The sequence below is a fragment of the Olea europaea genome, chromosome 4, assembly GCF_002742605.1.
Source record: "Olea europaea var. sylvestris chromosome 4, O_europaea_v1, whole genome shotgun sequence".
Classification (NCBI taxonomy): domain Eukaryota; kingdom Viridiplantae; phylum Streptophyta; class Magnoliopsida; order Lamiales; family Oleaceae; genus Olea; species Olea europaea.
Window position 1 is genome coordinate 1894734 of NC_036240.1, and position 23777 is coordinate 1918510.

Genomic DNA, 23777 nt, shown 5'->3' on the forward strand with positions numbered 1-23777 from the left:
AAAATTGATCATTCAATATACGTGGTACGATCGTCAAAACTTCACATAAGTAGTATCAAAAAAAGTAATCATACACAATATATCTCAACATCATCCATCATGTAGATCCTTGGTAAAAAATAAGGATAAATATTTGAGAAAGTTGTAACAAATAACATTTCATTGTTATTATTGTTATTACTTGTTTCCCCCTTTCTAGTTAGTCAAAGTCAAAGAAGACCAACGTGTCCAATCTTTCTAAGAGTTAAATTCTGCGCCAAATTGGACCATACGGAGTACGACACAACTTTACTTCTAATCTTCAACCTTAGTGTGCACATACATTAATTATTTTACAATATCTTAATTCGTAGGATTTGAAGTTTAAACTTTAGGATTCTAGAAAGAAAAACGTTTTTCATTTTCAACTTTCTAGATAACAAGTCGACTTTGAACGGTCAAATCCCCTTGAAGTCTCCAAGACAATTTTGTTGTCAAATTGATATTAATTATTATAATCAGTATTGTTACTAATTAATTCATCCCTTGATTTATTTTGTTCTTAGTTGTATCATTAATAATAGATATCTCTTTATTTATTTTACGTTAATTCTTTGTTTTATCACAAATTGAACATTTGATCTACCACATGAAAAACACGGAATTATTTTACTAATTTTCTATCTTTTAGTATATTCTAATCCTGAAATGTAGTTGGTTATAAGTAATTAGCAAAATTATATACCATTTTAGTGCTTTGTTATATATATATATATGGGCTTTACTTAAAAGTGTGAAGTTGATTATGTAGGTGCCTTTGGAAGGCTTTTCCAAAGTCAAAACTTGCTTCTAAAATTAAGAAGTTGCTTTTAAAAACTTGACTCAAACGAGTTTATTTGAAAAACTCTTCTACCAGAAGTTGAGGTAGAAGCAAAAGCATAGCCAAATACGTATGTAGAATCATAGATACCTTTATTTTAGTAGGGTGACGTTGTGATATGATCATTGCAATTAATAATATTAATGACACAATTACAATAGATGATGACATGTGTTTCTCCCCGTATTAAGTTGGCCATCAAAAAGCAACACACGAAAACCCCACTAATATCATCAAAAGAGTCAGCCCTAAAACATGCGAAAAGGCGAAGCAATGAGGTTACATAGGCTACAGAGCCGAAGTCCTTATTCTAGCCAAGGTGTCACTCAACCCCGCATATGCCAAGGCTTTGGCGAAAGGTCTATGTCGAAGTCTATATGTTCACCACCAACCAAAGTTATGAAAGAAGCCCTAAGAGACAAAGAGGTTGTCATATCTGCTGACCTGGCAAATTTCTTTATGAAAGGCTGATCAAACGTTAATTTTATCTTGTGTCAGGAATCTCAGCCTAGAAATATAGGGCGGTTGACTCTTTATCAATGTAATAAATGCATGTGTAAAAATGATGTTATGTATAGAAGAAGGAGGTAAGGGCACGTGATTTGGATCCAACGACCACCACTTCATCTCCAAACTCTACAAATACCTTCCCCTTATAGAAGGAACAAGAGAGAAATGTGTTAAACAATAGAAAAAATACATATAGAGAAAAAGAGGAGAAAGCCCAAGAAAAAGAACAAGGAACGAGCATGCTAATTTTTGGAGGGAAAATAAATACTACTCCATACGTTTCTTGTCATTTGATTGTGTCCCTTTTTAGTCTCTTTTATCATTTACTTGCAAAAGTTTTGATCGTGCTTGGGCTAGAGTATAATTGCCCGTTTGCGAGCTTTTTGATCACTTTGTTAGTGTCTGAACTGTTTAGTCTCGCGTCAAAGGAGTATCTCCTGCATCCATTCTACCATCCAATCAAATCAACGATCTAAAATATAGCACTTAGTCCATTCCATTCCAATTTCTAATGCTTTTAAGTTATTTAACTATTGCAAAATTGGTTACAATGATCTTTACCATATGGAAACCACTAGTTTTTCTTGTAAAATGGCACATATGCCACATGCATACACTTTAATAAAATGTATTTTCGTCAAGTTGCCTCTATTTTTTCCTCAAAATGAATTTATTAAAAAAGAAAAAGTGAAAAAGAATATCTCAGGCTATCTGCGGCTATACACAAAAAATTGAGGCAAGTTTTGCATCTTTTCGTATCAAATTGAAAATCATCTCCAATCCATTACACCAAATGAATAGATTTTAATCATTTTTTCATTTTTAACAATTTAATTATTTGAAAATTTATTTATTTATTTATATTACAACTACATAAATTACTAAATAAATAATTACTTTAAATTATTGATAATATTGAATTCATTAACAAATTTAAAAGATATAGTACAATTAATAGAAATACCAGAACTAAGAAAATATGAGATCATGTTATTAAAAAGTAGTGCAATACCTTTTGAATCCTAATATCATAATATTATGAAATCGAACTAATGTTGTAATTTAATTCTTGAAATTCATATACGCATCCCAGTATCCCACAAATGATCAATTAATGCATTTTGAAGTGCAATGTGAGCCTCTTTATCCTTGATTAGTCTATGAAGAGTAATGAATAGGGCTGGACAATATTCCCGAATTGAATCTAGCAGTTTTTCTTGAATTAAATACATGAACAGTTATCTGAATTTAGAACCGACGAGTTCGATTCGGTTCTCGATTCTAAATCAAGACTCGAAGAACCAAATCTCCCTAATTTTTTTAATTTATTTATTTTAAATAAGTAAAATTATTTTATTTTTTCTAAATAAATTTGTTAACTAATTAATTTAGTTCAAACAAAATAATATGATTTTCCTATTTCTAATTTTCAATTTAAAGCCAACTTAATCAAATTGATCTAAATTTTATTCAAATCTGTTATTCTACGTAGTGTCGTTTCTACTATTTTGGAGAAATCGAATTAAAGCTCGACAATGTCTCTTTTAATTATTTTGAGCTCGCTATCTTCTTCTTTCGGTGATTTTAACAATGAAGTACCCAACAAAGAAAAACGTAAAAGACACATAATATTGGACTACGTTATTTTGTAAGAGCTAAAATTTAACATATCATTAGTTAAATTAATGTAACTTTGTAAATATTAAAAAAATTAATTATAATAGGGAACCTTGGAACCGAATGGAACCGTACGAACCGAACCGAACCGAACCAAATGGAACGGAACCCAAACAATTCCACAATTAAATTTGGACCCCGACGATTCCACTTACTAGATACCCGAAAATTCGATTCTCGTTAGAACCGAACTAAATCGGATTATGTCCTGCCCTAACAAGGAATTCTTGAAAAGTGATTGTGTTTATTACATTTTAAAACTTCTTGACTACTTTTGTTTTGATTCATTTTTAATGATTATTGATTACATAATAATAATGGACATAAATATTCTTAACAAAATTTTATGCAAAGTGGAAGGGAAAGGAAAAAATGTATATAAATATTTTGATGCAAAATGGTGCAATAGGTTGGAGATAAATTATACCATAAAATTGATGCAATTTGATGAATTTTGGTGCAATAAGAATGGGTTATAGATGCCCTCATCCTCTTCTTGGTCTTCATTACCCTAATCTCCAAATGCGGGACCAGGTAAACAAATCGGGGTTAGGATTGAAAGCATAAGGAAGAAGATATGTTCTTCTGTTGACTATATGCATTTATTTTTTTACTTAGTTAAGATAAAAGATAGAAGAAAAAAATTGTGGCTTCATTTTAGCAAAACTTGTTTGTGGTAAAAAATTTCAACAGTTTCCAAATGCACGACGAAAGATAAAATATTTCGAGCCAACGCATCCATACTTTATATAAATATTCATACATGAATTTGGGAAACTATTGTAACCCCTCCTATGAAGAGGTTCTAGAACTCACCAACGTGGCAGACAGCTAAACAAATCAACAAGGTCTACGCTCCACGTCATCCTGTATATCGAAGTGCCAAGGTGAAGTGGTTCATGTATATGTATATATATCCGCAGTTGGCAAAGGCACCGAAGTGATTTGCCTTAGAAGAATATACGCGAAGGGGTAAGAGGCGGAACAACGCTACAGGAATACTATTACGTCACATCCTGTATATTAAATTGGGAATCTTTTGTACAAAGATTCAACCAAAAATAAGATCCATATGATCGAATGATGTAATATTTATGCAGCAGACGCCAAACGGTCAAGTCACAAAATTTAGTCATTAGAGAGCATTAAATGTCCGTCCATCTAGGGACCGATTGATTAATACTTAGGAAATGATGCTTCGCCCAGCAGGTGCGGCCATGTGTCCCTCTATCCAACAGTCTCAAATTCACCTTTTTCCCTATAAAAATCCACACTTAGTGCCATTTCAAAGATAATGCAATAATATGCATAAACATACACTTTGCTCTATCGTCTTGAAATTAAATTATGTTATTTCCTTTCTTCTTCAACATTCATTGACATGACCATCAGAGTACTAGTGATTGCCTCCACATTCAACTAAAGTTTATGAGTGACTAATAATTTACTACCGTACGCAAAAAAGTTATCTACTTGGAGTATTTGCTTGTTGGCCATGTTATCCTTATGGAAGTTGAGGTCAAGGAGGTAGCACAAATAATAATAATAATAATAATAATAATAATAATAATAATAATAATAATAATAATAAATAAAAAAAATAAAAATCCTCACACTGCTTAAAAACGAGGCTCAAAATCCCTTCTAGAGAATCGCTTGAAAAAAGTTACACAATTATACTAAGGGGAATTTACAAAAATGTCACTTTTTTTGAAAATGCACAAAAAACTTTGATGTGTACACAATTTGTACAAAAATGTCACTTTCTTGTTGTGAAATATCTAAATTACCCTTAATTTGACTTTTTTGGAGCATTTAATGCTCCTTCATGATTGTTTTTCAAAACAATTAATGTTGCGATTTGATTGTTTAATTTGTATATTATAATCATTGAATATATGAATATTATATTATAAAATATGAATTTAGTTAATAAAAAATAAATATAAAATCCTTAAAAACCCTAGTTAACATAAAAAAAAAAAATTCTTATTAAACAAACCCTTATTTCATTCATCTTCTTCATCCATTTTCTTCTTGATCAAGAAGACATTACTTCATTCATCTTCTTCATATATTTTGAAAGGTCAGTTATTATGAATTGTTTATATTTTTATATAATAGCTTACTCTTTTTAAAATGTTAAAAATAATATGATAATCACTACTATTAATCATTATGTTTTTATTTTTTTAATATTTTTGAAGAAAAAACATACCAAAAATATTTAGGGAAATGTAAAGTATTTTATATTTAATGAAGCATTCGGTCATTTATTTCTAGAAATAGGTTGTGATGTTGTAGTTGTTGTATTTGAGAAATGATTATAACCATTAATGCTATCAAACACATTTGAAGTTTCTCGGCAGTTGAGAAATGATTATAACCATTAATACTACCAAACATATTTGTAGTTGAGAAATGATTATAATTCATATGCATATTACGGACACAGAAAATTTGCCAGTAAACCCCAGTGTTATATCCAAACGCACGTGCAATGTCGTTAGTACCCACAGTTATGTGTCGAGACACTGTCACCGAAATTTGTGTCGACAGATGACTGCACTCGTCTGGCAGGACAGTGTCATCTGTCATCTGTTGAGAATGTCTGCAACTAACTGTCAGAAACGACAGCTTATCTGTCGGGATTCACCCAACTGTCGAAAAATGTTGTAGCCATCTGTCGGGATTCGTTCCCTCTTTCTTTCCTTTTCACAATAGACGACTTTTTTTTTCTTTTCCAAGATTTGGTATGACATTTATACAATTATCAAAAAGGGACACGCAAGGTATTCAAGTTCTTTTGAACGGTAAAAATGAACAAATATGACACTTTTGTAAAGAGTTTTGAAAGGTGATATTTTTGCAAATGATAATTGAAAAATTGACATGGTGTGTAATTTCTTCTTATTATGGGGTATACTAATAGCGGCGCTATCTTTGTAAAAAATAATACATTTGTACAAAAGTGTTTTAAAAATTCGTAAAATAGTCATTCATTTTCTCTCTCACTCGTTTAAATACAAAATATGTTCCTACTTTCTTCCTTTTTTTCGATAACTACTTGACTTCTAACACAACCTGAGACGTGGTCAACAAAGTGAAATGATGAGAATACCCTTTCAATATTACGGCATTGTTTGACCTGCATTTTTTCAAAAAAATGCATTCTTAAACAGACAATGCTAAACATACCAAATTTTTTTATCGAATTTTTTACCTACTACTTACAACAGGGTTGGTGACCACATGTCGACATTTTTAAATTAACGTGAGGGCCGCATGCATTTGTGAGAGGGGAACACCATTCAGTACCACTCATTTGGTAAATATGGAATAACTTTCTTAAATACTGATTTGAAATCATTTCAACTATGCATTTTTCAATAAAATAATATTACACGCAAATTCAAAATATTTTTTAATTTCTTAATCACACAATTTTTATCAATATATCATTCAAATATGCCTTCTTATGAAAATAAAAGCGCTACATAATGAAATTTTAAATCCCATTTAGACAATCATCTAAAATAATATGTAATCAAGTACTAGTTGCATCATGATACTTAACCCCCCATTTGCTTCAAGTTGAAGCCTCCTCAACTCAAGCAATTTTCCTGTGTTAGGTGCGGTGCCCTAGAGATTAATCGTGTCGCCCCTATCAGATTTTTCAAACACTAAAAATGAAAATAAAATTATAATCACTAAAATTCACAACGAGCGAGTGGTTCAAGAATAATTCTCCCATCACCCCCCTCACCACCCCCACTCCTGGCAACGACACCCCACCCTACCAAACCAAGACATTCACTTTTCTTACTTATCCCAGCTCACTGCACTCCACAGAAGCAGAAATGGCCATCTCAACCTCCATTCCCAATTATACCCCTCTGCCATTTCTCTATTTACTCCTCTTTTCTTCTTACCATCTCCCCATTTTGTCCATTAATGTCACCGATTTGTTAAACTCGTGCCCCGATCTCTCGGACTTCACGAAGCTCTTGACAACCACCGGCATCGCTGCTGATCTGGCCTACCGCGCCTCTGTCACGCTCCTAGCGGTTCCCAACGCGTTCTTGCGTAGTTCCGCCGGCGATCTCACGCCGGGGAACCACCTTTCTTCTAGTAACCTCGCCGACGTTATTCGATACCAGGTACTCCTTGAGTACCTGTCTTTGTCCGATCTCCACCGCATACCTGCCGGCGGGAAACTCGTCACCACCCTGTTTCAGACAACTGGGCGTGCTGCATCGAACTCCGGCACCGTTAACATAACGTTTAACCCTTCTTCTAATGCCGTCACTATCTACTCCCCTACATCTAATGCTACTCTCCTTGCCCTAATTAAAACTCTTCCTTACAACATCTCGATCTTCTCAATTAATTCGCTTCTAGTCCCTTACAATCTAGATCTAATGGCTTCTGATACTCGCCCGCCTTTGGGGCTCAATATTACGAAGGCACTAATCGATGGGCACCAATTCAATGTTGCGGCATCGATGCTTCAAGCATCTGGGGTTGTGTCTGAATTTGAAGCCCATGAGAGTGGTGCCGGAATCACACTTTTCGTTCCAACTGATGGCGCATTTGCCGATCTGCCTTCATCGGTAAAGCTTCAGTCTCTACCGGCTGACCAAAAAGCACAGGTTTTGAGATTCCACGTTTTGAATTGTTACTACCCATTAGGTTCTTTGGAGTCAATAGTGAATCCGGTTCAACCCACATTGGCGACGGAGCAATATGGGGCTACGAGTTTCACGTTAAACATCAGTCGGGTTAACGGGTCAGTGGGCATTGATACCGGAATAGTGCAGGCGTCCGTGACGCAAACGGTGTTTGATCAGAAGCCAGTGGCGATTTTTGGGGTGTCCAAAGTTTTGTTGCCCCGAGAAATTTTTGGGAAGAATCCAATTGAGGTGGACAAGCCTGTAACAGCAGGTGCTCAGCCCCCAGATATTGCACTCTCTCCAGAGCCTGGAATGTACAGTCCAGCATCACCGGCTGGGATGGAAATTCGATCGGTGGCGGCAGCTGAAAAACTGGGATTTCATAGATCATTGTTATTTTTGTGGTGTCTATGGCTGAATTATCTATATCTATGGCGATGAGATTAGATTTGATTATTTTGGGACTGTTATTTGTCATAATTAACACGAAAAATCGAATTGGAGCCTACAAAAGCAGTCATTTCCTTGGTGGGATAAATAATCGGTCTCGTGAGGTAAAGCCGTAAAGATTATCAAAATTGTGCTAAAATTGCCAATAATTCTAGATCCCAATTTCATTTGTATATCATTTCTTGAATTGCATTGTCGATTGTTTTTGTAAAGCACTTGAAATTTTTTTATTAAAATGTAATATATTACCAAATTCTGTAGTAAAGTGACTGAAGAAATCCTTGGGTTTCTTATGGTTTTGTTGCACATTTTCTTCGAGGACAAGATTGCAGAAAAGCTGAGACTCACAAGGTTTTGATATCAGAAAATTTTGCTGACTTTTGGGATTAAAGTGTTATAAAGGAAGAGAAATGCTTTCCTTTCATGCACAAATCTTGCATCAATCTTTCTTCTGCTGTACATTTTGCTTCTACAGTTGCTACCTTTATATCCCCTCTGTCACCAAATATTTGCCTGTCATTTGTTGTTACTTTTTATTTTCTTGTCCCATGTTTCGTTTTGCGAGTTTAAGGATATGTATTTTTCACATTGCATGATAGATTAAGTGCTTAGAATGTGATACTTTATAACCCGAAATCCTAGTTTGAGGAAGTGTGATCGTATCATCATACTATTAGTTTTTGATTGGGTCAATTTCACCCATGCCCACTTGTCTTTCCACTTGGTCACACATTGCCACCAAACTTTAATTTGTTTGACCATGGCCTTCGAACCATCCACTTCATCTCACCATTGCCACGAACTTTAAATTGTTCATAGGTAAAGTACATTTTATCGAAGTGTTCAAATTTAGGGACCGCAATTGCTATTAACCATATAAAGTCCGATGGTTATGGTAACACTAAGTGAAAGGTTCATCGGTCATAATGAAACAAATTAAAGTTCGTGGCCATGGTAACACCAAGTGAAAGGTTCATTGGACCAGCTAACTAGAATCCAGCAATCTACCCCGGAGACGAGATGAAAGAGAGAGATTGAAATGAAACAGGAGCATGCTTGGAGGGTTTGGTGAATGGAAAAATATTTGCATTTTTACTACTTAATTTCAAAAATGTTTGCTTCCTTCTTTAGGCTTAGGCATACCCGACATGATCTGTATCCTTGTGAGGATGGCGTGAAATAAGTATTGAATATTCAAGAGAATCATGGGATATACTATTTATCATTATGACGAGTCTCAAGTGAAAGTGCAATACTGCATGTGATTGAGGTATCCTAACAAGCTAATAGCCTTGGACCTTGTTTTTATATGACCTAATCAATTTGATCATACAGTCGTCATCTATTTTCATTGGTCAAATATTTGACAATATGAAAAATAATTGTTCGAGGGACCAAACAATTGGATTTGACCATAAGTTTTTGACCGTGTAATTGAAGAGTTATATGTTGCTAAGAACTTAAGTTTCGAATTCTGAAAATACTACAATAACCTTAGCTTTCTTGAACAAGGAAACAAGACTTATTTAAATGAAAAGTTTTCTTGATCTCTGATAACTAATAATTCTTGTGTTTTTCAACTTGGCTCTTATTTTTTGAATTCTTGCTCGGATCTTGGCGAGCGTTCATCAGGTACAATTTGAATCCAGAGAATGCTAAAGAAAATTCAAGAGATCGAAGCAATTCAAGAAACTCAAGATTATTGATTGCAAGGTCGGCTTTGAGAATTTTGAGACCCTAAACAACTAATTATTATGAGGCCCTATAATTTTGTTTACTATCACTAAAAAATTTATCAATGGCTCTCTCTTAAGATTTAGTGCTTGTTTGGTAGGGATTTTGTTAATTGATTTTTTGACCGTTAGAGACAAAGTGAGTCCTATCTGTGAGAGAAGAATTCAAAAATGACGGCTAAAATAGTGAAATAACAATCAAAAAATTGATTTTAATTGGGTTTTAAGTTGTACCAAATATGCTCTTAATTAATTGTTCAACATTTTTATTCCATTTTCTTTTGGAAGATTCACATTCAAATTTTCCACTGGACATGAACAATAGAACTTAATTGATGAGTTCGAGGTTTCCAAATATCGCCAAGTTGATGAGTTCAGGTTTCCAAATATCGCCAAGCAAAGAATTCAATCGTCAACATGCAAGAAATAACCAAACAACATTTATACTATAAAGTAAGATTTAGAAGAGTTCATAAAAATTTAAAAAATTCAAATTATCTTAAACAGGAATTCAAATTCAAATTATCTTCGGTCGTATACTAATCTACTTAAAAGTCCTTAATCGGGTGCATAATTGATGCTTTCAATCCCAATTCCGCAATCCCCAAGGAAGCAAAGAATGAAAGAAACCCTACTTTTGTTACCAAGTTTCGCAGGCAAGAAATGGGTTGGGCTGAATCAGACTCAAATACCATAGGAGAAAGTCGAATCATTGGGCGTTTGGAGATGAGAATTCAAGAATAGGTCTAAGAATTTACTCGAGGCTACTCATTACATAATTTGTGTTATGTGAAATTAATTATGCTATCGTTTGGCCCCATTAATTTTCATTACATTACATTTTATCTTCTCTCTTTTATTTTCAACTACACAATTTTTCATAAAATAATATTACACGTAAATTGAAAACTTTTCATTCTTTTTCAATAACTCATTTTTCAAAAAAATACTATTCAGCTCATTAATTTTTCTACAAAATGGGAGCCAAACGGGGACTATACCCACAAAACGTTTGAGGCCCTTGATCCAAGTCAAAAATTGAGGCCCAAGGCCTTTTCCTTGGTCATCTGGCCATTAGATTGAAGATGCAATTCGAAAGAAATTAATCACGCGATAGGTATATTGCTCTAAACGCCTATGTGATTAATTGTTTAGATCTTCAACTTCAACATGTAGTAATTTAGAAAAAAATTCTTATCTCAAGTTAAAGAAATTTAATTCTTGGCCTGGCCACTTGGATGGGTAAAGAAATTGCTTTCACAATTTATACACAAAAATTATTAGAAATTTCTATTATTTTAATAATAAATAGTTGAATTTTGTTACGTCACCGTAAATTATTTATTTGTCAACAAATAAGAAAACGTGATGTCAAATTTATAATTTCTCAAAAGCGATATTATAATTTACGCATTAATGGAGTTTTATTTATTTATTTATTTCTACTTGTTTGATATAATAAACTGTAGTACATTCATATTTACGAGCAAGAATTCTGCTCCAAACAATTTTAGCTAATAAATAAATAAACTATAATTTCTTTTTCTTCACAAAAGTTGTACCACAAAGGCTCATGAAATGTGACATAATATTACATTAAAAAGGCGGAAATGGTATGTACAAACTCTCTTTAATTAAAAGAATATGGGGACAATTGACTATTCAAATTAGTCAAATTAAAATGTCAAAAATTTCAACTTGTCAATTTTTGCATGCATAGCACATAAGTCTTAGCATTTTTATTTTTCCATTCAAACTTTGACATTTACAAATTTTGATAGCATGTTTAGATTACGACATGAAATTTTTTTATATTTCTATATAGTATCAATTAATGTCAAATAAAATTTTATTTAAGTCGATTTCAAAGTTAGCAGGAATAAAATAGATATTAGACCCTTTAAGTAATCGTCTTTAGATAGCTATTTTAAATTCATCGTTTAATGATTTTTCATTTCGAAATACGCATCACATAGCTGGTTGCTAGTTTTTCAAAACGGATACCAAGGGAATGTCCGACAATCGAGAAATATGGCTTGAAAATTGAAAATATGCCAAAAGAGGTGAAGCCGACCGCGAATTAGATTTATTAAATTCATTTCTTGCAACTATTTTTAAATCGTCACTATGACCTCATCGTTTAGCAATTCTGCTAATTGAAAGTTACATTCAACAATTTTAATCCAAAATGACATGCAAACTCAATCGGTAAAAATCCCGTTCGTAAAATGTCACCCGTAAATCCTCCCATGAAACATGATTAAGAAAGTGAGATACGTGTTTGTTTATTATGTCGATTAATCAATTTTTATATTAATCACTCTCTCTTCGACATGGTTAATACATTCTATGATTAAGGAAGTGAGATGTTTGTTTGTTACGTTGATTAATCAAGTATATCGTCTTAATAAAAAAAAAAAAATTACTTTCCTTTCAACAAACTAAAACATTCTATTGGTTGGACACGCGTGACCATTTAACGGAACCGACAATACCCAAGTTTGCATTGAAATGCCGACGGGTATATTAGAAGTCTAAGAGTCTTAAGACAGTGGATGCATTGTTTGTATGGAATGTACGAAGAGAAGACAAATGCACGTGTAAGTGGTGGAACAAATGAGTGGTGGCTGTGGTGCGGCTGACGGCGGTGGACAGCGACCATTGAAGGTGGCAGCCATATTTCAGACCACCTGGATTTTGTTTGCTCAATGGCTACCACATCTTATTCTACTAAATATCCTCTAAAAATTGACAGTTTTGCCAATTTTCTCTCAACAATCTTCCTTTTTTTTTTTTTTTTTGGCACATTTTTATTTCTTTGAAGTGAAATTTTATTGGCGTATTTTTTTTTCCATTTTCAAATAATGCGTTATAATTTTATTGGATATCTAGTGATATTTAATTTTTTTTAATATTTCAAATCATAAGTGTGACAATTTTAAATAAATTAAAATCAAAAATGATATTTTGGTCAACAAATGAATTGTGGAGAAGGTGGCTTATGAGGTTTCTCCACTTGCAATACTTAATGATGCTACATCTTTGAATTTTAAAGTATGATATAATTATCAAAGTGGACATTGAACTTTTAGTTATATTATTTTAACAAAAAATAAAACTCACCCTTTTCAATTATTTATTAATTCACATTCACATTCACATTCAACCCCCGTTTGACCCTTATTTTTTGAAAATAAATGGGAGGAATAGTATTTTATTTCAAAAATGAGTGATTGAAAAAGAATGAAAAAATTTCGATTTTCGTGTAATATTATTTTATGAAAAATCGTGTTGTTGAAAATATGAGAGAAAAAAATGAAATGAAATTTAATGGGACTAAACGAGAGTTCTATATGATGTTGTCATTTAACAATGATTATTTTTTCTTATGCTTAACCAGAAAATTAAATTAATATAATATTTTATTTTCCACAAATATGAATGGAATTAAAATACCTTAAAATTCGTAACCATTCTCTACCGACTATATTTTTATAATAATTTTGATTAGTTTAAAATAAAATCTTGTTTGACTTCTTTGATCAACTCGTGTTTTCTATTTCTAAGCAATTTGTTGTTTTAAAATGTCAATATAAATATTATTCATTGAAGAAAATTTTGAAATAATTTATATAAAATAGCTGGGAAGACCATCAATTTGACAAAATAATAATAATAATAATTATTATTATTATTATTTCTTTTGAAGGAATGTTGAAAATGTCACTATAAATATTATTGATTGAAGAAAATTTTGAATTAATTTATATAAAATAGCTAGGAAGACCATCAATTTGAAAAAAATAAAAAATAAAATAAAAAATATATATATTTCTTTTGAAGGAATGTTGAAAAGCGTTGGTTGGGAGATGAAATGTAACCCATTCTAGAAGCTAAATGCAACTACTAAATTAAAGACACAAGGTCAAACGCTCCGTCACTGAGGGTCCGTTTGATTGCAAATATGAAATTGAATTGAATTGAAAACGAATTTCAGGAAATTGAATTGTCTAGAAATTATTTTCCTGAAATTGTAAATTATTGTGTTTGATTGGTATAATTTTTCAAGTGAAAAATGTTGAAATAAAAGTATTTTTTGGTGTTCGTTTGGCTTTATTTTACATGAAATTTATCAATTTAAGGGATATATTTTATTGATATTGGGGATGAAATTTGTTTCCATTGCTAACAAAAAAATTAAAAAAAATTCAAGAAAATCATCTATTTTTTGGTATTCGTTTGACTTTATTTTACATGAAAATTGTCAATTAAAGGAAAATATTTTTGTACAACTATTCTTTGAATTTGTTTCTATCGTCAAAAAAAAATTAAAAAATTGCTCCACTAATCCAGGAAAATGAATTCTCACCATCTATGTAGCATCAAAATGTGAAAAATGAATTTTAAAGAAATTTTTGCCTATCAAACACAGAAAAAATGAAAAGATGGAATTGCAATTCCATTCTTCATGAAATGAAGTCAATGAAAAATTATGACAATTATTAAGGGTAAACTAAGAATTATTTTCAACACATTACAAATGATTATATGAATCGTCATTCAGCGTCAGTATAGAAACTGCTTTTGATAAAACAGAAAATGTTTACGTGACCGAATTTTATGCTAAACAGAAATATATCAGTCTTCTTTCTTTATTTGTTAGTTCAGTTTCAAATTCTATTTTTTATATTTTACTCATGATTGAAATATGTTCTTTTTTTTTCTTTAGATTTTAAACTTATACGTTTTAAAAATTTGACATTTCTAATACTTAATTTAATTGTCAAGGTCATAACTATCCGCTCTGCTTTATTTTTATTTTTTTTAAATATATATAAGGAACAAGATAATGTAGAAACATCACTTGTGTCGTGAGATGGAGTTCCAATAACCCTTTATAAAGGAGAAGGGTCCGTTTGATTGCAATAATGAAATTTGGGTAGAAAGAAAATGAATTTCAAGAAATTGAATTGTCTAAAACTTGTTTTCTTGGGAATTATCAATTAATGTATTTGATTGATATAATTTTTTACCCGAAAAATATTGAAATGTTCTATCTTTTGGTTCATTTGATTTTGTTTTTCATAAAAATTGTCAATTAAAGGAACAAAAATTGTTATAATTGGAAACAAAACTTGTTACGATTACCAAAAAGGGGGGCTGGAAAACCAATTCCCACCCACGAAACCAAGGAAATTGCATATGTGTCGAGGGAAGAAGGAAAACAAATTGCCAAGAAAATTATGGGGTGTATTCAATTGAAACTTTTAATGACTTTTTGAGATTTAAAAAGTTTAGGGATTTTTAATTGAAACTTTTATAGACTTTTAAAAAATCTCTAAAAATTACGGTATATTCAATTAAAACTTTTTAAAAGTTTCCATAAGTCTCGAGGTATTCAAATTTTAATGACTTTTAGAAACTTTTAATAAAAGTCTCTAGAGTACTAACTTTTAATTAAAAAAGTACTCACATAAAATTTTAAAATTTGTCTCTTATAAATCACGAGATTTTAAGAGACTTTCAAAAAAAGAAAAAAATTATTTTTTCAATCTTTATTTCTTTTAACTTTCCATGGATATGTATGATTATAATTAATTTTTTTCTATTGATTATATTCTATTTATGTTTCTTTCTCTCTTATTTTTATTTTCTATGAAAAATTAAATTGGATTATTGTAGCTTTTTTTTCATTAAGTTTTTTTAAAAATTAAAAAAGTTTATATGGAAATTTTATAATTAAATTAAATATATTGATTTTTATTTATTTTTGAAATTATACTATATATATATATATATAATTTTGATTATTATTTATTTAATTAAGGTCTTAAATTTTAATTTTTTAATTTTTTTTATTATTATATAGGAAGAAGAAGGAGAAGAAAAATGAGAATTGTGAGAACCAACACCTATGTGAGAATTTCACATCAGATTTACATGAATTCTATTTCAGAGTCTTTTGAATTCCATAGAAATCTTTAAAAATTTAAAATAAAAATCCATAAAAATCTACTAACTTCCACTAATTTCATAGAAATTTATAAAAGATCCACGAAATCCACAAAAATCATCACTTAAAAAAAAATTCATCAAAATCTTCAAAAGTCTCAATTGAATACACACTTCTTATTGTCATCAAACATACCAAATAGTTGGAAAATGTTTGCCATGGAAAACTGGCCAAATCAAATAGGCCCTAATTGATTTTGTTAAAAAGAATAATAATAAACCCTTAATTAATTGTCAAGAATTTAAATAGTTTCCTAAACCTTAAAGAAAACAAACTAGTTATTGCTTGATTTGTCGTTTAATTTGACTTTTAAAAAAATAGAAATAGTAAAAGGATTATTATTATTTTTTTCAAATCGAAGTTGGTAAAAGTCTTTGAGCAAATTCATCGAAAGTGGCTGACTCAAAGACATTAAAGAATGTTACAATCAATTACTAATGTGGACTAACACGTCACAGTAATTTGTTTGTTGCATTCCAAATGCCACCCCATATCGGGACCAACTAGAAATTCTCCCTAATTACTTTATTTTTATATTTTAAAACTCAATTATCTACAATAATTTTATCTAGCACAAGTGGTGCTTCAATGCTTGAGATGATCACATCTGATAAGTCAAATAAATAAATTATGTAATATTATATTTAAATGAATATATCATTTTATATAATTACCACATAAACTGATGTTTGACACTAGTAGTGCTGTATAATATTACTCATTATCTAAATTTTGCACTTAACATTTTTGTTTGTACTATAAAATCAAATTAATTCCTCAATTTTTTGAAGAATTGTTAATAGTTGTCGTGTACGACTGATTTAGATGATCTTTTCAATCTTGGTCATAGAAGCGAGTTAGAAATACAAAATATAGATATAAGGACAAAGTATACTCAATCTTTATTTAGTCCTCGTTTGGAAGTGATTTTGAGAATTGATTTTTTAACCGTTAGAAGAAAGGTGGGGGCTACATGTGAGAGAAGAAATCAAAATTTACGTTTGAAATAGTGAAATAATAGTCAAAAAATCAATTTCTTGGAGTAAAAAATCACTCCCAAACAGGACCTTATTGACACTTAAAATCATCAACCTTGTAAGCCCTGTTTGATTCCTATTTTTTCAAACTCTTTTTTCTACCGTGTCATTATCAATCACATATTCACAAAATAAAATATTCTGCAAATAAATTTAAAAATTTTCCTTACTTTTTAACCACACATTCGACAACCAAAGAGGCTCTAAATATATAGTAATTCTACAAATTCATGATGCGAAGGGATTAAGAGCAGGTAGTGTTGGAAGTCAATCAAAGGCACCACATAGCTCAAATCCAGGAACACGGAGAACCAAACCAGAGTGCGAGATAATGAGAAAGGGCAGTCCCGTGAACACCAAAAATTTCCTCTCTCTAGCACGATTAGGGCGAAATATAATTTTTTAAAGTTTTATTTTGAAAATCAATTTCGGTAAAATTTAGTCAACCAGTAAAGTCAAAATAAATCCAGCAATTAAGAGCCCGTTCGGTAATAATTATGAGAATTAATTTTTTAACCGTTAAGGAGAAAAGTGGGAGTCACCTATGAGTGAAGAAGTAAAAAATAACAGTTGAAATAGTAAAATAACGATCCAAAAATCAAATTTTTTTTTTATGTGAAAAAGCACTACCAAAGGAAGACGTGCATAAACACCAAAGAAGCAGTAAATGTAGTAGAGGTTCAACCTTCAACTACTTCACCTCACAAAATTAAATTTAGAGCTATTCCCAATAATTTATTACCAAGTACATAAAATTAAATGAAATTTGCCATTTAAGGGTAGCACAAAGTCAAGCGACTTGAAGCAAATTTGCCATTATATGCAAGTTGACAAAATGTGCAATTTCATTTTGTTTTGTGCCACGTTTCAATTTCTTTCTTTTATTCGCTCTTTGTTCTATATTGGTTTTGACTTTTTCATCTTTCTGCCCTACTCACTTCACGCTCTCTCTTTTCAACCCTACCCGTCATTTACATTCCACGTTCATGAAAATGCCAATGCCTACTAAAAGCGTGAAACTCTTGACAATAACAATACACATACATTTTATAATCACTTAAATAATGTACTCCCAACCACATTTTAATGAAGCTTTCTATTCAAAAAGTCTGATAAAAGTTCACAAATACTATCCACACATTTTTCAGGATACATAATTTATAATTTTTATAATCACTTAAATTTTATTTTAACCACTCCCGAACACAATTGACACCAATTATGATTCCATTTAGAACCTATTTGGGAGTGATTTTGAAAATTGATTTTTTGTTCGTTAGGAAAAATGTAAGGCCCAACTGTGAAAGAAGAAGTCGAACACGACGATTGAAATAGTGAAATAACTGTCAAAAAATCAATTTCTTGGGAGGGAAAAATCAGTCCCACACAGGCTCTTAAAAAGTTTGTTAGAAAGGGCATAGAGATAATAATTTGCAATAAAAAAAAAGTATGGTAGAATCAATGCCTCTCATTTTGAAGCATTCTAACAAAATATTCTGAAGAAGAACATAATTAAAGATCATAAACATGTCTGATTTAACTAAGAATCAAATTTTCAATAAATTTTGATATGAATAAATGAAATGCATAGTTAGTTTCTAGAGATTATCAAAATAAGAATAAGAAATTGGTAGAGGTGAAAATAGGAAAAGACCAATAAATGAATGAGATTCGTTTCATAACCTTAGCCTCCTCGCACGCAGTCACAGTCAACCCTGCAAAACTAATAACTTTTTTAATACACAAACAAATCCCTGCAAGCACCCACCGCCACGGAGTCTGAATCCCTCGCACCCCCTCGCCGCCCCCACCCCGTTTTTATTATCTCAATCAACACTCCCCAAACAAAAGTCAACGCTTCTTTCTCTCTCTAAAACTTCACCATTTCTTTCTTTTAGTAATGAAATGAAGTTTTGAACAGATTCAAGATTTTTTGTTTTCATGATTTGAGTTTTACCCGGTTTAATCTTGAATTTTTCGTTGGATTGATTTAATGGGTAACGGAGTAGGAAAGCTGAGCCTGTGCTTCACCGGAGCTGTAAACGCCGACGAAGCTCGGCGGCGGAGGAAGGACATGGCGATGATGATATCTGACCCGTTAGATGATCTGGGTCACTCTTTTTGCTACGTCCGACCCGAATTGACGAGGCTGTCTTCGTCGTCTAAGGTGCATACAGAGTTCGAGGACGCGTCTACTACGACGTTCAGGTCAATCTCCGGAGCTGCCGTTAGTGCCAACACATCCACGCCACTATCTACGGCGTTTGTCGACCACTATTCGTATAACAGTATTGACCGTGCATCCGCCTTTGAGAGTTCTACCTCCTTTGCTTCAATTCCTCTGCAAATCATCCCGAGAAATTCCGGTACCCACTCCGGCCCGCTGTTCAATAATTCGGGTTTGATTCCGAACTCGGGCCCTATGGAGCGTGGCTTCATGTCTGGCCCAATTGAGAGGGGATTCTTATCGGGGCCTCTCGATCGCGGGATCCTCTCGGGGCCTCTCGAAAGAGGCAGCTCCGATCAGTTCCAGAGAAGCTACTCCCATGGAGGTTTTGCGTTTCGGCCCAGATCGAGAAAAGGATCGTTGATTCGGGCCCTGAGAAGAGCTTTATCGAAGAGCATCACCAGAGGTCAGAACTCCATTGTTGCTCCGATCAAAGGCATGGTTTCAATGAAGGAAAACGATTGGATGGTGAGTTCGGAGAAGCAGAATGAGTTCACAATCAGTAGTAGTGTGAATTTCAGTAGCGAGTGTAGCTTGGATGATGATGATTCATCGGAGAATCAGAATCTGCAGTGGGCTCAAGGAAAAGCAGGGGAGGATCGAGTTCATGTTGTGATCTCTGAGGAGCATGAATGGGTTTTTGTAGGGATTTATGATGGATTTAATGGCCCTGATGCACCTGATTATTTGTTATCCAATTTGTATTCAGCTGTTCATAAAGAGCTCAAAGGTTTGTTATGGGATGACAATAATAAGACTGATTCCTTTGCTGTGACTGAGAATGGAAACTTGGAACCGGATGATTTTAGTTCGTCTAAGAGTTTTGGTGAGGTGGTTTTACGGGATAGGACTAAAGATGGTTGTTCTAGATGTGTAGAGCCTGAGAATTATCCTAACGAAAATGGGGATTTAAATTATGATTTGTGGCTTAAGAAAAAACGGGGGAGGAATTTGAAGAGTAAGTATAAAGGAGCGGCGAAGAAATGGGAGGAGAATCAGAGGAGGTGGAGATGTGAATGGGACAGGGAAAGATTAGAGCTTGATAGGAGATTAAAAGAGCAGTTTGGATCAGGAGCGGCTAATCATGTGGATGTGCTAAAAGCCCTTTCGCAAGCATTGAAGAAAACGGAGGATGCATATTTGGATCTTTCTGATAAGATGGTCATGGAGAATCCTGAGCTTTCTTTGATGGGTTCGTGTGTTCTTGTGATGTTGATGAAGGGAGAGGATGTTTACGTGATGAATGTGGGCGATAGTCGAGCAATTCTGGCTCAGAAGAAAGAACCAGATCTTTGGAGCCAGGATTTGGAGAGAATCAGTGAAGAAACATTACATGACCTTGAGACGTTTGATAGTGATATGTCAAATGCTCAACCCAGTTTAACTGCTTTTCAGCTCACCATGGATCATAGCACGTCTGTGGACGAGGTGAAAAGAAAACCTTCATTTTTATTGAGTTTTAGTTTTAGATTGATCATATAATAATACTATATTTTCAGGAGGTTCGAAGAATTCGAAGTGAGCACTCGGACGATGCTTCTGCTGTGATCAATGACCGTGTAAAAGGTTCATTAAAGGTCACTCGAGCTTTTGGTGCCGGTTTTCTCAAGCAGGTATTTACTGCTACTCTAGCAGTAGATGAAACATGAACATCGATAAATTTAATATTGTTGATTCCTTGTGTGTTTGAAAAAAGTAGATTCCTCAATAACTTCTTTCAATGAGTAAACATCAAAAGTAAGAAGAAGGATACTTTTATGCTTAGCCTTTCTGAGGTAGAGAAAAGTTGCTTTATCTGACCATATTTGGGATGGTTGTTGACATCCCGACCAACGATATTTACCTGAAAATGTTTCGCATTTCATTATCACGTGATATGCAATTTATTCTGCTCTTCATTCTAGTGGAAAGTAAGACCTAGAAATGAATAATTTGTTTCTTTGGTTTGTGGGATTCCAGTCCTGGGGCAGATAGATAAATGATATCTTTAGTTTAAAGTAAAGTTAGTCTCTTGGCTTTTAAGAATTTTTTTTTTTTTTTCTTTTGAAATCATGCAATTGGATTGCCTATTTCTAATTGATTTGTTCGACAAGTGGATTTGACATTATTGGTTACTATTAAGGCCCATTTGACAAGACTTTTGCTTCTGCCTTTCTCCTAAGGAAGTCACCTTGAACAAGCTTCCTATAAATGCTCTTCTAACCAGAGAAAACATTTCAATAAACAGGCTCAGAAGCAACTTAGTCGGGGATGCTTTTGATGCCAAACTGGTCCTAAATAATAAGAAGTACAAATTTTGTCAGTTGTACTGTTGAGTACAATGTAATACTGCTTTTCATACTTGGTAACATGAATAGTTTGCTGAAATGCCTGTATACTAGATGGCGTCAATTTTTCCGTGCTCGATGTGAGGATATCATCTTTTAATTGTTTTTCTATAGGAGAAAATGTTTGATGGCAATTGTTACCATCAGAAATGTTGTTTGGTTCGTGTGCTTTTGGGAATTTTGCGCTTATATTACTCGTGTTTGTACAGCCAAAATGGAACGATGCACTTCTAGAGATGTTCAGAATTAACTACATTGGAACTTCACCTTATATCAACTGTCTACCATCGCTCTGCCATCACAGATTGGGGCCAAGAGACAGGTTCTTGATATTGTCCTCGGATGGACTCTATCAATACTTCACGAACGAAGAGGCTGTATCTGAAGTCGAACTCTTTCTCTCTTGGTCTCCAGAAGGAGATCCCGCACAACATTTGGTCGAGGAATTGCTATTTCGTGCAGCAAAAAAAGCCAGTAAGTTTTTGTTTTACTTGAGAGTATATTGTTGTTTCATCGTACTTGTCCTAACTGATATGAGAAAACTAAGATATCATGTTTGCTATAATGCTCGATCTCAGGCATGAATTTTCAAGAATTGCTCGAAATACCACAAGGAGATCGACGTCGTTACCATGACGACGTTTCGATAATAGTTGTTTCTTTGGAGGGAAGAATATGGAGATCATGTGTATGATTAACGTGAAAAGAAAACAATAAACAGATTATTATTCAAAAAATCTGTCCAGTACCCATTTTTGATGTTCTTTCCCTACTCACCTTTTGTGACATGACAACAATTGAGTTTTAGGATAAGTGAAAACTTAGTTGTGCATTGTACGAGGTGATGAGGATTGTAAAGGTGAAAATTTGTAATTTTTCCAAATAAATGACATCGTATGGAAAAAAAATTTGTTCTGAAACTTCGTTTTCAGTATTTTTACCGCTTATTTTTCAGCTTTTTTGGCCAAATTCTGCACGTCTTATGAGGAATTGAGTCGAAATCCTTTTAAGTAGAAATCTGCGTATGCTTTTGCTTGCTTCTTTTTGCTGGATGGCTTAATCTTGGAATTTTCTTGTCATGATCTTAAATTAAGTTGGATTACTGCAGAAACTAGGAATTGCAATGAAAGGCCAATTGGGGTGAGGGGTCTGTAATAATAACTTATACTAACTGCTAACTAATTGAGAAAATGAGTAGAAAATGCAATGCAGGTGGGGAGGTTGGTCATTTTGCCATTAATCATTAATGTTTAACCAACAATTCGGAATTTATTTCATTTGGCCATTAATGGGTTCTCCAAAATTCCATTAAGTCAAGGAAAAAAATTATTCTCCCTGCATCCCATAAAAAGAATACTTTCATTTTTTTTGTCTATCCCAAATAGGCCACTTTCCTTTTTAAGAATATGAATAATGTTCTAGTTTTTAAAATGTCATTATTTGATGTGCCTTGTTATCAAGTAAATATGTATTCATTTAATGCAAAGGTATATTAAAAAAAAAAAATCATATTTTCAACTACATTAATCATATTTCCCTTAATTCGAGTCAAAATTGAAATAAATTTCTCTTTGTGGGACAGAGGGAGTATTATACATTTTTTGTGCATTTTCTCGGATTTGACTCTCTCTCTCTCTCTTTTTTGTATGGGTCTCATAACGACTATATTTTTCATTTTCATTTTTATAAGAATGAGAATCAAATGAGGACTAAAATATATTTTCAATAAATACACAGTAATAAATTTACAATTATACAAGTAATACAACGAAAATTAAAATAAAATAAAATAACTTCTAATACAATAAAAACTAAAAATGAAAAAATAAACATGTGGTGTTCACACCCTTTCAATATTTGTAAAACAACAATCGTAATATTCCCGACTAAGCAGAAATCTGCGAACAAAAATTTCTCATCAATCATTGAAACAAAATCTCCTTTGTTGTTGCGAGATCTCTACGGTTCAATTTCCTCCATTCAAGTGAAGTCACATGTTTTGAATCAGGGTTTTCACAAACACGCGCTCAAATGCAGTATGGAATTTAAAGCATGTAGTGATGTAGTTGCACACTCTACTTCGATGGTTGTACTTTTCCATGAAATATTTGAAAGATAATTGATAATTTTAATCAAATGCGTTTAATTCACAAAATACAAACACAGCCGTCGTTCTCATTCCTCCTCTCCGCTCCACCTCTTCCTCACTCATTATGCTCTCCCTATACTGGAACCCTTCTTTGTCTTAAAGAAGAGGAAACAAAGCTTCCC

The 23777-nt window shown here is 32.7% G+C and overlaps 2 protein-coding genes across 2 annotated transcripts; both read left to right on the plus strand.

Moving 5' to 3' along the window:
* Positions 1-6799: 6799 nt before the first annotated feature.
* Positions 6800-8475, plus strand: LOC111393236 (fasciclin-like arabinogalactan protein 4). Its single transcript, XM_023018675.1, has one exon. It carries the CDS (start codon positions 6907-6909, stop codon positions 8158-8160), a length of 1254 nt encoding a protein of 417 aa, XP_022874443.1. The 5' UTR covers positions 6800-6906; the 3' UTR covers positions 8161-8475.
* A 10196-nt stretch (positions 8476-18671) lies between these two features.
* On the plus strand, positions 18672-22440 carry LOC111393237 (probable protein phosphatase 2C 4). The gene is made up of 4 exons (XM_023018676.1): positions 18672-20607; positions 20679-20792; positions 21716-21980; positions 22085-22440. The coding sequence occupies exons 1-4, from the start codon at positions 18946-18948 to the stop codon at positions 22198-22200; spliced, it is 2157 nt and encodes a 718-aa protein (XP_022874444.1). The 5' UTR covers positions 18672-18945; the 3' UTR covers positions 22201-22440.
* Positions 22441-23777: the final 1337 nt, after the last annotated feature.